The 16,966-nt window shown below is 46.8% G+C and overlaps 5 protein-coding genes across 5 annotated transcripts; 3 read left to right on the top strand and 2 right to left on the bottom strand.

Annotated features, from left to right (window-relative positions):
• Window positions 1–862: 862 nt before the first annotated feature.
• On the bottom strand, window positions 863–2,675 carry N7455_010791 (uncharacterized protein; the record flags this gene model as incomplete). The annotated part of the gene is made up of 8 exons (XM_065606521.1): window positions 863–877; window positions 995–1,108; window positions 1,162–1,532; window positions 1,586–1,851; window positions 1,907–1,992; window positions 2,045–2,104; window positions 2,201–2,253; window positions 2,324–2,675. 8 exons carry the CDS (start codon window positions 2,673–2,675, stop codon window positions 863–865), a joined length of 1,317 nt encoding a protein of 438 aa, XP_065460484.1.
• A 1,069-nt stretch (window positions 2,676–3,744) lies between these two features.
• Window positions 3,745–4,657, bottom strand: N7455_010790 (uncharacterized protein; the record flags this gene model as incomplete). The annotated part of the gene is made up of 3 exons (XM_065606520.1): window positions 3,745–4,103; window positions 4,161–4,479; window positions 4,532–4,657. 3 exons carry the CDS (start codon window positions 4,655–4,657, stop codon window positions 3,745–3,747), a joined length of 804 nt encoding a protein of 267 aa, XP_065460483.1.
• Window positions 4,658–11,861: 7,204 nt separating this feature from the next.
• On the top strand, window positions 11,862–13,820 carry N7455_010789 (flavin-containing monooxygenase; the record flags this gene model as incomplete). Its single annotated transcript, XM_040953141.2, has 6 exons — window positions 11,862–11,957; window positions 12,029–12,087; window positions 12,146–12,240; window positions 12,307–12,927; window positions 12,985–13,282; window positions 13,337–13,820. The coding sequence occupies 6 exons, from the start codon at window positions 11,862–11,864 to the stop codon at window positions 13,818–13,820; spliced, it is 1,653 nt and encodes a 550-aa protein (XP_040816387.2).
• A 1,007-nt stretch (window positions 13,821–14,827) lies between these two features.
• N7455_010788 (SDR family NAD(P)-dependent oxidoreductase) lies at window positions 14,828–16,020 on the top strand (the record flags this gene model as incomplete). The annotated part of the gene is made up of 5 exons (XM_040952893.2): window positions 14,828–15,056; window positions 15,112–15,253; window positions 15,310–15,387; window positions 15,463–15,544; window positions 15,598–16,020. The coding sequence occupies 5 exons, from the start codon at window positions 14,828–14,830 to the stop codon at window positions 16,018–16,020; spliced, it is 954 nt and encodes a 317-aa protein (XP_040816653.2).
• Window positions 16,021–16,133: 113 nt separating this feature from the next.
• N7455_010787 (uncharacterized protein) lies at window positions 16,134–16,358 on the top strand (the record flags this gene model as incomplete). The annotated part of the gene is given in 2 exon segments (XM_065606519.1): window positions 16,134–16,169; window positions 16,182–16,358. The coding sequence occupies 2 exon segments, from the start codon at window positions 16,134–16,136 to the stop codon at window positions 16,356–16,358; spliced, it is 213 nt and encodes a 70-aa protein (XP_065460482.1).
• Window positions 16,359–16,966: the final 608 nt, after the last annotated feature.

The following is a 16,966-nucleotide window of genomic DNA, read 5'->3' as shown; positions in this document are numbered from 1 at the left end:
TTATGTTGTAAAAAATCTTGTTTCAAATCATCAGTCCGGGACTTGTATAATAGCCCAACCCGCAGGGGCTGTGAGCCCCCATTAAAGCGCTCTCGGTGTTGACAAATCGGCTTCTAGGTATGCTCGCTATATTACAACCTTATTACGACCTTCCACCGGTCACATAAAGTTCAAATTTACCTAGGTAGAATCTAAGCTCATAGTAGCTATATAAGTATACATTTTATTTTTAAACAAACTCTGACCGGTAAGGGTTGAGTTATCGCGGAAAAGGTAAAATTTCATATTTTAATGTTTGATATATATATAACTTCGAGTTACACGGGAGTACTACTACTTTCTAGTGAACCTATATAATTTTTAAAAATTCTAAATAAACGCTTTTTTTCACGTTTTTAGATATAATATAGAGAGATAACTAGTAATTGTTTCGAAACTGTTTAAAATAATAAAATATTACCTTTATTATAAGGCTTAGAAACGGGGGTAAAACGAAGGTTAATTTTAAAAACCCTAAAAGGGAGAAGGGGTGTTCAATTTTAGTATCCAAATTCTCGGTATGTTTGCACTATTTGGGGCCCATTTGGGGGCCCAGTAACCCGTAGTGACCTTCTACCTTAGGCCCATAGCCCATCGGTAGGCCCGAGGCCGGGCCCAAAACCTAACCCATATTTACGGGTTGGGCCCGGCTTGGGCTTTGGGCTTTGTGGGCTCTGCGGAGGTCTAATATTGGCCACCCTACTTCTATCCCGTTGTTGTGTTCTTTTCTGCACCTCAAACTCTCTCAATCTGCGCCTGCGCCAACTCCCCCTCCGATTTTTCCGGTGCCTCATTCGATGAGGACTGAGGAGTATCTATCATCTCATTCGAGTGACCTCTGTGTTTCACAAATATGTAATCGATCTCTTCGAGGGTCTTTCCGCTTGTCTGCTCTCACAAGTCTGGTCAAAAGCCGTGACCAAGATAGATATAACCAGGCAAGGGGGCCACGAACCTCAGGCATAAAGAAGTAAACGAATGGAATGCTGAGCGCAGTCATAAAGCAGAAAAGGAGGTAAATCTTCCAACCTGTATTGGCAATAGCCGGAGGTGTCATCTGTGCGATTACCTGCATCAAAAGTTAGCCAGATGAAACCGAGGAAAGAATAGACTGGTTCTAACAAATGTCCATAACCACTCGGAAAAGCAGCCAACGGCTGCGCCGACATGGCGAATGTTGAGCGGCGTGATCTCTGGCGCATACAACCAGGGTACTGAATTCCAGCTCATTCCAAAAGATATTTCGTAGATGATAAGCATTCCCAAGGCCAGCCGTGATGACGCAGGGGTCTTCAATGCGATTCCGACCGTGAACAATACCAAAGCCAGACAAAGCATAGTTGATCCTAACATCAGCACCTTTCGGCGACCAAGTCGGTCAATGAGGAATATCGGTGGGAATGTGCCAACCCAGAATGCGATCTGGATAAACCCGGCTACAAGGCTACTCAGTTCGCGCGAGAGTCCAACATTCGTTTCAAGTACGATGGTAACTAGGCAAAACTTTAGCTTTTGATAGATCATTGATTCAGGAATTTCGTCTTACCGTAGAACGCAATCACGTTGATTCCGGTGAATTGTTGGAAGAATTGGATGACAAAACACAATGTCAACCGGCGCGCGTTTTTCATTTCCGTTTTCTCAAACAACAAGCTTGAGATGGAGAATTTCTGCTTGTTGTTCTGCTCGACTGACAGAGCTTGCTCCATCTCAGCCACGACAGTGCACACGTCGGGATGATCCTGGGACAAAGAAAGTAATCTCGAGAGCACAGATATAGCTTCGCGTTGATGTCCGTGTGAGTATAGCCATCTGCAATTGTCAACAAGTCCCGTTTGATTCAATTATTCAATGCGGTAGAACCTACCTTGGTGATTCGGGCAATAGTGGCATGGTAATAATGGTGATTAAAGCGAAGAAGTTTTGGAAAGCTAGAGGAAAGCGCCAGACAACCTGAAAGTCATCGTGAGTGAGATGAATTATATACGACGCTGAGCACAATTACCTCGCCAATTTGAGTGCGAATCATGCCATAGTCCAACCAGTAGGCAACGACTGTGCCGAACTATTGGAAATCGTTAACAAAGGTCCCACACGGTGAGACATTCGGGTCCCATACAATAACAATTGACATCTGGATAGCGAGCGATCTGCCACGTACGGCGGTTCGGGAGGTTTCAGACACGTAAACGGGGACTGTCGAGGTATTGATACCTTTTGTTTCAGATTTGCAGATTAGTATGTGAGCTCTCGATATTGGTGATTCCAAGATACATGTACATACCATTGCCAATCCCAGAAATTATGCGACCCGCGATCAGCTGGCCAGCGCTGTATGTGCTGGCCTGGACTGCACCACCGATTACCATAATCACACAGCCCAGAGTGATAGCATTTTTTCGCCCCAATCGATTGCCAAAAAAGGCCGAAATCACACATCCTATTAAACAACCGATGTTGAAAAGAGCCACTATGGTCCCCAGATACCCAGAGCTAGGATTACCAATGGCTGTCAGGAAACCTGGGTATGATACAAGACCACCCAGAACGCCTTGATCATAGCCAAACAAAAGGTATGCACTCCCAGCGCTGACCGCAATGGCAATTTGAAGTGATCGACCTTGCAGGTTTAGCATAGTTGCAGAATATCAGAATGTGATCATTCCCCTTAATAATGAGTTGTACTACCGGAGTTTTATATCCCCACTCAATTGCTGTGTAGATCGGGATACCACTCCCGAAATTACACCCCTAAAAATGCGGGGAGTGTGGAGGCTGACGATCATGAAGTCCGTATGGAGTACTCCAGACTATTGCAAGTTGAAAACCGGGGTATACTGTAGTTGCCGAGGCTGTCCAATTTTCTTTTGGACAATATGTAAGATTCATTTGCATGACACTGCTTGCCTGACTCATGCAATTTAGGTTACTATGTATCCAAAAACTTAAAAAGCTAGCAACCTTGGAAGGTTCTAGGCTTACCAGAAGCAAAATGCAAGGGCTAAGCTTTTAGCCGGACGGCTACTCCATACCTAGTTGAGCGTGAGATTGCCCAACACTGGTTAGACCAATGAAATTTGGGTCACTGCATACTTCCAACCTTGGAAGATTGAACAAGTCAGTTTCACTGAAAATTAGAGTTATTGTGTGAAGTTATTCAACTTCCGACCCAATGTACAAGTACGTTTTATGCCAACGCCGCGTTTTTTAACTAAGGGGACAGTAAAGCTCATTTCAATCGATGTAGAAATCTCTATCAAAAATATACTAAACAACTGATGATATTCGGTGCAGGTGTGCTTGATGTCTGTTCACAATGTATGGCTTTCTTATTGGCCTGTTTCCTTTCACACACGCGCAGTCTCTTCGTGAAATTGTTGAACCTCCTTTTTCTCATTCGAATGTGCGTCGAGAGAATCAGTATTGCTTTGGTCGTCCTCGCTTTTCTTTTGAAACAATAAATCTATTTCTTCCAGTGTCTTCCCTGTTGTCTCAGGGCACAGGAAGTAGACGAACGGCACGGCCACTGCGCATGAAAGGAGGCACCAAAGCCACAACTTCCACCCAACTTTCTCGAGCCCGATACCTCCGGCAAAAACAGTGATAAAACAGAAAAGCCATTCTCCAAATGCACTGGCGGCACCTCCGATGTGGCGGAATTGTAATGGAGCGATCGTGTAGGATGTCAGCATGCTAAGTCTACCTTCAGAGATTAGACTTTAGAAAAAGGCTTACCTCGGGCCCATATAACCAGCAAACGCCAATCCATCCATATCCAAATATAAGATTGTATACAATGATGGCTGCGACTGCAACCCATTGCTTTGCCAGTGTTGGACCCGGGGATCCGATCATGGCGACAAAAATACTGAGACAGACTGTTAGACCTCCAGCGGAGTACATCAATATATTCCTCCTCCCGAATCTTTCAATAGTTGAAGGAAGGAAGAGAGAACCGATCGCAAAGATAGTGTTCATGACAGCAGCGAGAAGCTGGGATAGCGTGGAGGAGAGGCCAATCTGGGCAAATATTGTAACACTGTAGTAGACAGCAACGTTGATCCCTGTATATAATGAGAAGAAAGGTTGACAGCAAGTTGAGCGAAGTGGATTGGACGTACCCATCATCTGTTGCACAGACAAAATCAAGAAAGCAATGCGCAAGCGTCGTCCCACCCGCAAGTTAGTTCGATCCCAAAATAGATCTAGCGGATTCAAGGTTTTGGTCTCCTCAGACTCAAGTTCAAGGGATGCTAATATTGACTCTCGCATTGTTTGAACATCAGAATCCAAGACTGATCGGTCAAAAAGACGAGATAAAACCTCGTCCCCTTCCTCTAGACGACCGCGAACGTAATACCATCGAGGTGTGTCCGGCAGCAAAAACATCCCCACGCCCGAAACAGCGCCGAGGACGGCTTGGAATCCGATGGGAATGCGCTATGAATATTGAGCGGCCGCATAGCGACATACCATTAAAAAGACTTCTTACCCATGAAACCTGATTGTCGAGGCGTGTGAAGCCAAAGTCCACCCAGTACGCGAACGCACAGCCGCTCACAAGGAATACGCATTGGAATGCTACCTCGGGCCCTCGTTCTTTTTCCGTGAGACTCATCTCGGCCTAGGAGCATATCAAGTCAGTCACTTTGCATAGCAGACTCGGTGCTCATCTCAACCATACCATATATGTTGGTACCGCACAGGAGATAAACTGGCATCATAAATTTGTTAGATAAGATTGACCAGTTGGAGGATATACAAACACCAATGCCAAATCCCTATTATCTCGTCTGTTAGATACGTAACTCCCTCGACCAACGAAAGAACTTACACAAATTACCCGTCCAACGATTATTTGAGGTACCGACCAAGACGAGGCTTGCAAAATTCCTCCGGCGATTACCAACACGTCACCCATGACTATACATCCTCGTCGGCCTAAGGGCATTCCAAGCCATGAGACTGCAAGTGCACACACTGTGGCAGCGAGGGTATAGCTTGATGCCACCATTGGAATAATATAAGGACCTGTTGGGTTCTCCCATGGTTAGCCTATCATCATCAACTAAGTCCACCCGGCACATACCCCAAGAGCCTCGCGAAAGGGCGTGTTTCTTGAACTCCGCCTAAAACTCCGGCATCGTATCTGTTTCTTTTAGTTTCCACAGGACAAACTTGAGGTTTTAGTCTGCTGCATACCCATACAGTCCAAAAGCCTGTGAAATGGTTAGTGGGGATATTTTGTGGAGTTGTGTTGGATGCCCGGATGCCTAAGGCATCACATGTAAATAGAACCCAGATAGTTTGCCTGCTCTCTCGTCCTCTCTTTCTCCTCTTCGTCCACCAGAATACATACAGTGCTTTCTCTATGAACTTACACGTATTGTATCAGGTTATGAGCCTCTTTTGCTAGTTGGACCACTAGCAACTCTTTTCTCTGAAGCTATTTTCATCTGGAGACTTTTGACGATCTAACCCCACAGTGGATCCACCTTTGTGCGTGGTACACTACACGGATTCGGATCCAGCCAATAACATCCAGGAAATCCTTCGAGCCCCGCCGGCAAAAGCTCCGTTTAGCTTTACAATCCAATCATGGCAGACGTCGCGACCGGAAATGTGGGGGACACCAACCCACAAACCCCCCCTCCCGGCGTACCGCCTAACACGATTGATCCCAATGAAGTCCCGTCCTTGAACGATCCGATCCAATTTGCGCAGGATGCCAGTGACAGCGAGGATGAGGATAACAAGCCGTCCCATCAGGGACATGGTCTGCCAACGATTGCAATGACCAAAATTCAGAAAGTGAGGACACTGGAGCACAATGACACTGATCCAAGTGGTTGGAAACAGGCACTGGCTTACCAGTTGATCCCATACGCTTTGGAATGGCTGCTAGAAAGCGACATTCCCCGACCTCCCAAGTCACATGCTTCGTTTGAAAGATGGAAGTACTGGTCTCGCTTAGTTGCAAGCTGGATGTACAATCAAATCGATGTCACACTACAGAACAAGCTGCGCAATTTGTCAAAGATGCCTAAGTACGCTGATCAATTGTACGATGAGCTTATGGCTATGACACAAGGCAGTGACCGGATGCAAACTGCATTCCTTGAGATGAGGAAGTTCGATAAGATGAAACGATCGGATTACAACTCAGCAAGCGAGTACATTGAGGAGTACCAGCGACAGTACCATGTGCTTGCTCGATTCAAGGCAGCACCGCACCCAGCACACGGCCTATCACAAGTCCTTCAAAACCTTGAATTGGAAGTCAAAAAGGTCCAGTTTATTAGGGAAGAAGTCGCAAGTCTCGAACCCAAGAAACTCAATCTCGACAAGGTGGAGGAGTACTGGAGAGCACTCCAAGCAGCTGCTGACATGGAAGGTGTCACCAATGCTGTCTACAATAACAATGCCGGCCGTGGCCGAGGCAATGGAAGAGGTGGTCGTGGAGGAAACCGTGGTGGCCGAGGTGGTCACAACAACGGTCACAACAAAGACGATAACACCCAATCCAGCAAAGACATCAATGCTATCGACGAAGACGTAGCCACTGCTAAAAAGAAGAAGAAGAGAGGTCTTCGCAAGCAGCCTGCCGACGGCAAAGACATTCATGACTACGCAAAAGAGATGCGTAATGGCACACAAAAGGATGACAATAACATGTGTTCATTCTGCGGCTTTGGACCGCACACTGCAAAGAGATGTGCCTATCTCAGTGACAACCCACCAGCCTCGTGGGAACCGTCCGGCAACTTGTGGGCCTATTCAAAGGCTATCCAGAGAACTCAACGTCAAGATGGACAGAACAATATGGTTGTTGCAGCTGCCAATTCTGTTGACAGGAAGAATGATTGGTTGCTAGACACTGGTTCTGACAAGACATTGACACACGATCTCGAGGACTTCCACACATACCAACTGGATCACCCTGACACAGCTTATGCGTACAAGGATTACTCTGGTAATAGAGTCGTCACGCTAGGCCACGGTGAAGTCATTGTAAGGGCTGCCCTACCAGGTTTGGATGGAAAGACGTACTCGTTCATGACAACTGGTTACTACACTCCTGGGGGACACGGCAAGCTATTTGGCATGCAAAAGCTTCTTGAAGAACAAGATATCTCTTACGACACACGCACTAAGAATCTCACAAATGGAAGGGGAGACATCCTAGGGTATGCAGACACGTCAACAGGTGTCCCGTACCTTGTCAGTCCGAAGGACGATGATGACCCCAATGAGATCAAATCGGACACAGATTCCGACGATGACGATGAGATTGGATTTGTGAACAAAGTGACTGCGTACGAGATCCACAGACGTCTCGGACATGCTGGAAAAGCTCGCATTGCTTCCACACTACAACATGCTGAACAACTAGGTGATGATGAGCAGTACGGCACGGAACACTTCGATTATGACGCCTGTTTTCAAGGCAAGTCAAAGCTCAAGATATCCCGTCAACAACAGGCGAGGGTACAAGATGTAGCATGGAAATTCCACGTTGATACACAGCCAATGAAACCCACTGGGCCAAACGGAGAGAACTACTGGCTACCAGTCGTTGATGATGCTACTCGATTAATTGAGGGAATCATGCTAAAGAACAAAAGTGATGCTTACCATAAGCTTACTGCGTTCTGTGAGAAGATCAAATTACTCACCGGCAGATACCCAGGCATCTGGCGAATGGATGGCGGTACAGAGTTTAAAGAGTTCATCAAATGGGGTGAGAAGCATGGTATGACTTTTGAGACCACACCACCTTACACCGCAGAGCCAAATGGTACGGTGGAACGTTTCGGTGGACATATCAATGACATACAGAGAACGATGATCATCGATGCGAAGATGCCGGAAGAGATGTGGCCGTATGCGACAGACACAGCCATCTACATCTACAACAGACTAGTCAATCCAAAGACTAAGATCTCGCCGCTCACACATTGGCGTCAAGAATTTGAAATTGCAAACCCAGAGCCTTCCTTGAAGCACCTTAGACCATGGGGATCAGCTGCATACGTCCACATTCCGAAGCCTAAGAGGACACAGGCTAGGAAAGCAGCACCCAGAGCGTGGAAAGGTATGCTTGTTGGCTATGAGGGGGACGGTGGTCATGTTTACAAAGTGTGGGATCCAGTCACGAAGAAACTGGTAGTGTCTCGTGATGTTGGTTTTCCGCAACCTGGAGATGACGATGGTATGGGACCAACACCAGCTAGCAAAGCACCCACCGATCCCAAGGATCCTGATGATGATGATGTCGTCGGATTCATGCCTGTCTCACTGTCGCAAGAAGACGAGATCTCGAAGCCAGAAAAGAAGCAGCAGCAAGTAGTACGTACACTACAGGTACAAACTCCTACACGATTAGCTGTACAAGCACCTGTTACGCCGTCTACAATTCATCTTCCAACAATTCATGGCAGTGCATCTACAATGCCTGAGACACCACAGAAGGCACCACCGCAGAGAACAATCATTCCGCCAATAAAACAGCGCAAACTCTTTCAAAGTTTTCTCCCAACTGTGGGAGAGGAGCCCATGATGACAGGCGCGAGAATCACTGAGATCACGGATCCTACCACTGAGAGCGTCTCACAGGTTTTGGACATTGAGCGGAAGAAAGAAGATCTCGGAAGAAGACTTCAACAACTGTCAACCCAAGTGTCTCAACTTGCTGAAAGTATGGACGATATTCGTCGAGATACCGACAACATTGAGAGAGCTGTCACCGAGGAATCAGAAGATATGACTCCTTCTCCAGAGCGACAGAGAACAGATTACCAATACCCTTTCTCATCTCCCACTCAACAAGCTTCTCCCGTTCAACAAGCTAGTGTGTCACCAAGTCGTGAGATCACACAAGCTCCACCAGTTCCTCAAGCCAGTGTGTCACCAAGTCGTGAGACCACACAGGCTACACCCGCTCGACAAATCAGTGTGTCACCAAGTCGTGAGATCACACAGGCTATCGATACAACGGAGACAACGACAAGCACTGAGAACACACCGGTTACTGCGAGATCAGAGATGTCACCAAGCCGTGAGATCATCTCAATTGAGTCATCGCCAGATCCTATCTCTCAGGACCCAGCTACACCGGCTCCCACCCTACCCCGCCGATCGAGACGAGCGAATATCGGGATTGCACCTGACCGATACCACGATCCAAAGCAGAAACACCTCGCTGTCGAGTACGAGAAACGAGACCGAGATATTCAACGAGCTGCCACAAGGGCAAAGGCGAAGGACTCGGGCGGTAACAACGTGACGGAGGGTGATGGACAGGGGTCTGCGGGACCTAGTGCGATGTCTGCAACAGCTGATGTGACAATGGACAAAGTCGATATTGACGAACCATTTCTCTACAATGGAAAGCCGCTATGCGCAAAGGACGTTGACTTGCCATCTACGTACAAGCAAGCGCAAAAGAGCCCTTTCTGGCCTCAATGGCAAGAGGCTATGCAAAGACAACTTAGTGATCTCGAGGCTAAAGGCACATGGAGCTTGATCCTTAAGCCGTCAAAAGCTAAGGTACTGCCAGGACAATGGAGATTCACTGTCAAATCCAACACCAGAGATGAAGTCTACGATTTCAAAGCACGATGGGTGGTATGTGGCAACTTCCAAGACAAAAATGATGGAGAAACATATGCCCCTGTCGTCGCCGAATGTATGATCAAAATCGTTCTCACACTGATTGCAGTGTATGGTCTAAAATGGAGGCAAGTTGACTTCACTGCTGCATATCTCAATGCTTCACGTGAAGATGTGGAGACAGTCTATATGAGACAACCTACAGGTTTTGAGTACGCAGATGCACAAGGAGACAAGAAACACTGGGTGTGTACACTCAATCAAGCGCTCTTCGGATTGCGAGACTCTGCTTTCCTATGGAACGAAGAGATGGACTGCAAACTACGTCAGATTGGCTTTCGTCCGCTGGATGATGATCCTTGCGTTTATATCAAAGGCAAAGGCATGAATTTGACTATTATGATGATCCATGTTGACGATTTCATCATTGCTGCACCATCCGACGATGACATTGAGCAAGTTGTCAGCGAACTTCGTCAGTACTACGACTTGAAGGACCTCGGTGAGCCAAAGCAGTATTTGAACTGTGCGCTCGACAGAGACTACGCCAACGGGACAATCACTATGTCACAGAAAGCGTACGTGCAAAAGGTGCTACGTATGGCTAAAACCTCTGGCTGGAAAGACACGCCATTGCCAGCTGCATGGAGAGAGACACCAGCCGATGCGACCAATGCACTAGATGACGATGCTTTTGATCAATATCAGTCTATCGTGGGGATGTTAAACTGGTTGGCAGTCAAGACACGACCAGACATTCGCTTCGCAGTGACACGCTTACAGCATCGACTAGCAAATCCCACCCTTTCTGACTACAAAGCAATGCAACATGTTGTAAAGTATCTGAGACGAAAACCTGACATCGGAATTATCCTCGGTCGAACCGGTGAACTTCGCTTCTATGCACACACAGATGCTTCACATACAGACTGGGAAGATAGCAAATCGACAGAAGGAAATGTCTGGTACCTTGCCGGATCACCTGTTATGTGGTCTACGAAGAAGCAGACGATCACGGCCAATTCGACGACAGTTGCTGAGTGGTGTGCACTGGATCAACCTAGTCGTGATGCAATGTGGTTGAACAAGATCGCACGATCATTTATGCTCCCAGAGCAGCGTCCTACAGAGATCTACACTGACAACATCAACTCACAATTGCTTCTCTCGAAGAAAGGAGGCAAATCGGCGAACAGATGGCTTAATCTTCGTTACTTCTTTGTCAAAGATGCAGTGGCGCAAGGACATGTTGAGATTCATCGAGTGAACACCAAGCGAAATGCCGCAGATGGATTTACCAAGGCTCTTGCAAAGGATCAATTCAAGATCTTTACCGAGCTAATTGGCATGTGCTAAATCCACAAGAAATTTGCAGAGTTTTACTATGTATGCCGGAACTGGAGATCTTGAGAGGGAGTGCATGCAGGATTCTATGAGGGGGATGTTGGATGCCCGGATGCCTAAGGCATCACATGTAAATAGAACCCAGATAGTTTGCCTGCTCTCTCGTCCTCTCTTTCTCCTCTTCGTCCACCAGAATACATACAGTGCTTTCTCTATGAACTTACACGTATTGTATCAAGTTGTGTGGACATAGACCCACGTACCATGCAACAGCAGAAACGCATGACACGATATAACGCTTTCCCTCTGAGCGCTTTCATGATGAGTATTTACTTTTTATTCTGAGACTTCAAATGCGAGCAAAGATTTATATTTGGAGATTCAAGGCAGGAAAGAAATTACTGACCTCTGGGCTTTTTTATATCAAGCCTTCAAGTTGATAAGATAGTACGCATGGACTTTAACTGAGACCCCACTATAACTCTGGGGTAAATATGGGGCTGGAGTAAAAGTTTATGTCATTGACTCTATTCATTAGCCCGCCGATCAACATTCCTTTTTGATGACTGCTACATTGTCAGTGGCCCGGGTTTACAATCCCGCGGACAGGAATATATGCCAACTTATGGACACTTGCTGTACGCCCCCGCTCACTTCCTCGGCCTTTCGGCCGACCACTTAGATTTCCTAGGTAGCTGTTGAGCTTCCCCACGGCATTCTCGCCCACCTGGTTCTCCTGATGGGCGGTTTCGTCGTTGGTCCACGCCGAGTGGGCTAGTACCCGATTATATAAATCCAATACCCAAGAAAATGTCTTGCATGCTTCTGTTCGAAGTTCATACAAGGCCTTCGCTGTTATTCTCATGATGAATAGTCCAGATGTTATCGTTATCGGTGCTGGGCCATCGGGAATTGCTCTGGCACACACCCTCAAACACAGGTTAGGGTTCAACGACTTTACTGTGAGTCAGAAAAAGAACAGAAAAAAAAGAATTTGACCGAAAGAGAAAAGGCAAGACTGACAGTGACGTAGTTCTACGACAAATTGGATGGCCCGGGTGGAACGTGGAGACAAAACACATACCCAGGAGTGTACGAACTATTCTAACCTGACTTGCGGTGACTTTTCTAACTGTTTCAATCCACACAGGGGTTGTGATGTGCCCACGCTACTCTACTCGTTCTCGTTCAATCAAAACCCGGATTGGTCGAAGGAACTATGTGAAGGCCCCGAAATCCTCGAATGTGAGTTGGACTACCCCGGATCAAAACATCGCAAGAATTCACACTGACACATGTTGTGTGATTTAGATATGGAAGCCACCGTCGACAAGTTTGATCTCCGAAAGCACATGCAGTTCGGGGTTGAATGTATTTCGGCGTCCTGGAACAGTGAAGGGTTTTGGGAAGTTCAGCTCCTTGATATCAAGACACAAGTCAAGTATACCAGAACCGCCACTGTGTTTATATCTGCCGTTGGTGGCATCTCCAAACCCAGAGATATCAAGTTCTCTGGGATGGAGAAGTTCAATGGTGAAGTCTTTCACACCGCACGATGGAATCACGAGTTTGACTACCGCGGAAAGCGACTCGCGGTGATTGGCAACGGATGCAGTGCAGCCCAAGTGGTTCCTGCCATCGCAAAGGATGCTGGATGTGTCAAACAGTACGCCCGAAGCGCACAGTGGTATCACGAGCGGCCGAATCGGAGTTTCACTCCTTTCGAGAAGTGGTGTCTCCGCAACATTCCACTATGGGAGCGCTATCTCCGCTTGCGACTGTTCCTTAGTAGTGACAGCCTTGTAGCTACCTACCTACCCGGAAATGCTGCCGAAAAGCTGCGTGCAAAGGCTGAGAGTGGCGCACGCCAGTACATTCATCAGACCGCGCCCAAGAAATATCACAAGTTTCTTGTGCCCGACTTTCCTCTAGGTAAGCCCTTCTTCGCATTTGGAATTCAAGTCCGCATTCTGATAACGTCCCATTAAGGCTGCAAGAGACGTATATTTGACCCCAACTACTTGGAAAGCCTTCATCGCAGCAATGTCGAGTTGGCACCAGTTGGAATTGATCACATTGACGAGATGGGTATCACCGGGACTGATGGCGTGAGAACCGAATTTGATGCGATTGTGCTTGCGACAGGCTTTGATGTCCAACAATTTGTTGTACCTATGGAAGTCTATGGCAAGGATGGCAAAAGCCTCTCTAAGCAATGGCTAGAGTCCCGTGGTGCACAAGCGTATATGGGCGTCTATGTGCACAACTTCCCCAATTTTGGTCTACTGTATGTATTAGCCAGCTGGGTCATGAGTCCCCAAACTGACAACACTTTGCATAGCTTTGGTCCGAATACCTTCCCGGCACACAACTCCGTACTCTTCGCTTCCGAGGTGCAAGTCGACTATCTTGCTCGAACACTGCTTGTGCCTATCATAGATCGCCGGATTCATTCGCTGGAAGTTAAGCCCACCGCGGAGGACCAGTGGGTCAACGCCTTGCAGACTGAGCTCAAAGGAAGTGTTTTCGAAGCCGGATGTTCCAACTGGTATATCAACCCGCATGGGCGTAACTCTGCATCCTGGCCGGGCTATGCGTCAACATACTGGAAGGAGGCCCTGAAGTCACAGACTGGTATGTTCAAGGAGGTTCCTCGGTCCAACCTCTGGATGCTCAATACCGTGTGGCGATGGATCAGGAGCACAAAGAAAGAAACCTATGGCATGGTTCTTTTCGCTATTGCGGGATTTTTTTGGCATCAAAAAGGCAGCATGACTCATCAATTGCCGCACATTTACCAGAAACTTGCGTCTTCAGTTTTGTAAAGCGTGGTTTTGTTCAAACTTTGCCTGCCCCTTGATTTCCTGGCACTTCTTGCTGCTCAACTGTTACGCTCTTGTTTCTACGTTTAGAATATTGATATTGCAAATTTCATCCATTGCTTTGAACTTAAACTATTCATTCATAATTGTTGAACAGTTGAAGTCACCTGATCCTGCTTGACAGGGCTGGCAGCTACAAATAGCTTCCTCTCCCTCTTCTTCTTCTTTTCCCCTACACGCACAGTGCAGTTAGCTTCAATACAGTCAAATTGCCTGCTTTACCCCCCTAGTAGCTCAAGAATAATACCACAAGTAACGACCATTTAATGCCATAATATGTTCCATTTCTAGTCGCGTAAGTTGAAGCGACCTGCGTTTCATTCCTATACTTCGGTGGAAAGATTTTAGACTTTGGCTTTGGTATCGATAATATCTTAATGCCCTGGAGAGGCCTGGCTTAGAAGGTTCAAGTAATGGACGTCTGGAGGTTGATGCTTCCAGTAGTCAAGTATTCTATTAGTTGAAAGGTTTTACGTCCTGGGTCTTCTGTCGAGTCAATCCTCCAACGGGATCTGACTTGGATCAACGTCAAATGGCACCATCTCTACTCCTCGTCTGGGCTGCCTCTCAACTACTTTAAAAGACCTAACAACCAATGCACTCCCTAATTTCCAATTTGCTACAACTGCTTACACAACCGATAGTTGCGGACAAAGGGTTGGACGACAGTGAGAGATCCGAGGAAATGTAAACCCGTGGGAAAGCTACCCCGAACATGGAGCCACACCTTCCGACTGGTCAGTGATATATCGATCTTGCGTACATTTGGAACAGTCACTCCCGCGGTAGCACTCAAATACATAGTATTACTCGGAACTACGAATCTGCCTGAAGGAAATCTAACCTGCCCATTCAACATTCAAAACCGAACAAGCATATTCACCAAAATCCCTTTCAATTCTCTACCGAGCCTGTCAAATATTGACCAATAAGTCCTCACTGCGGCTAAAATGATCCAAACCCGTCTTGCGTTCCGAATCCCTGAAATGCTTCCTCGGCCAGGGGTATTGCCAACTGGCAGGAAGTTAAGTGCTCTTGGCCGCATATTGTCAAAGCATGCACCAATCATAAGACATACGTTCAGCACCGGACCCTACCGGTCCTCCAATGTTTCAAATACCACACGGGAACTGATAGAGTCCAAATTGTCACTCAGTGGTAGGGTGACCGTGATAACCGGTTTGTATTAAACCAAAACCTGCCATATGAATACCACTGACCGTTTCCTGGCCAGGGGGATCGCGGGGTATTGGCTTAACCTTGGCCAAAACAGCAGCGGCACTAGGCAGTCATGTCGCTATTTTAGACGTTCATGAACCAGAAACGAGTATTGCTCAGCTGGAAAGGGACTATGGTTCACGTTTTATCTTTCACCGGTAAGCTTTGCGCCACAGTTCAAACCGTTTTACAAAAGCCAATGCCGCATTTCTAGGATGGATGTTACCTCAAAGGATGGCATGGAGCTTGCTTTTGATAAAGTGATTGAGGACCTCGGCAAGGTGGACAACTGGTGAGTTTCGCGAGATCATTCTTTTTAAGCCCTTTTGAATGAAATATGTAAAGCTCACCAGGCACTTTACCACAGTATTACCTGCGCTGGGATTGCACTTGACAAACCTTTTCTCGAACACACATGGGAAGAGTCTCGTCGCATTCTCGATATCAATGTACGGTGAATTTACAAGGCCATTTGCGCACGTTTTGCTGACAATGAATGTAGGTTCTTGGGTCCTTTTTCTCAGCACAGCTTGCTGCTAAGCAAATGGTCAAGCAAGGCAACGGTGGATCTATCGTCATGATTGCTTCCATCGCTGCCCATTGTGCCATACCAGCTCAGCGAGTTTCAATCTACGGTGCCTCGAAGGGCGCCATCAAGCTTTTGGGGAAGACACTTGCAGTTGAGATGGCCCCATTCAACATTCGCGTGAATACTATATCGCCTGGATTCATCGCAACGAAAATGTCGGCGCAATTCACGGATCTTCAGGAAGTGTTCAGAACAGCACCCCCAATGGGACGTATTGGACAGCCCGAAGATCTCGCATTTGCCGTAGGTTATCTGCTAGGTGACGGGGCTTCATATACAACAGGTACAGATATTGCTGTGACTGGGGGACTGCACAATGGTCGTATTAAGATTTAAAAAGCTGTGAAGTATTACTCCAGCGGTGGGGATACACCAACGTCGCTAGTATATTAAGAATAGCGAAGGGGAATTTAGCTCGGAGTAGCAAGAACTATGAAATACGCAGGTCAATGGAGGCTCCCAAGTTACCCCTCGCAGCCAAGAATGTCCATGAATAGATTGAAGTATCAATACCACAAATTATAACGCTTGAAAAGGATGAGAGCAGGAACAAGGAGTGTGGCGTCGATGCGCTGCTAGCGTTGCTAGGAATTGATGAAGTAAAAATGGACGTCACTTCCAGTGTTCATAGTAGATTACTAACCCTTACCATTAGACCTGGGAAGGACATTTGAGATATTCGTCGGAAACGACGAAAATTATCAATCCTCGGAAGCAAGAGTATCTTATAGCTAGATCTCCGCAGAGCCCATGAAGCCCAAAGCCCAACCCGCAAATGGGTTGGGTTTGGGGCCAGGCCTCCAGCCACCGATGGGTTATTGACCTAAGGTGGAAGCCCACTGCGGGTTAACGGGCCCCAAATGGGCCCGAATTTAGATGCCAAGGAAAGTTGAACCCCCTTTTAGGATTTTTAAAATTACCCTTCGTTTTAGTTACCCCCGTTTCTAAGCCTGATCCTAAAGGTAATATATTATTATTTTAAATGATTTTGAATCAAGTATTAGTTCTCTCTCTAGTTATATCACTTTAAAATATATAAAACAACGCGTTAATTAAACAATTTATAAATTATGGAGGTTTGCTTTAAAAGTTGTACTGCTCCTGTATAGATCCTAAATATATATAACCCGCAGGCCACCCGCTACATGGTCAACTTTATGCACCGAACAGGTCTCCTCCAGCAGTTTCAAGACGTTGGAATCGAGGAGGAGAACGACGACGACGAACCGACAGGCCTCGCGGCAATGGATCTAGGTGTGGAAGACGATGGGTATTAGCCAAT

This window comes from Penicillium solitum, assembly GCF_028829755.1.
Source record: "Penicillium solitum strain IBT 25940 chromosome Unknown utg000008l_segment0_segment0, whole genome shotgun sequence".
In the NCBI taxonomy this organism is placed as follows: Eukaryota; Fungi; Ascomycota; class Eurotiomycetes; order Eurotiales; family Aspergillaceae; genus Penicillium; species Penicillium solitum.
The sequence above is the reverse complement of the archived record's forward strand: the minus strand, read 5'-3'. Positions and strand labels throughout refer to the sequence as shown.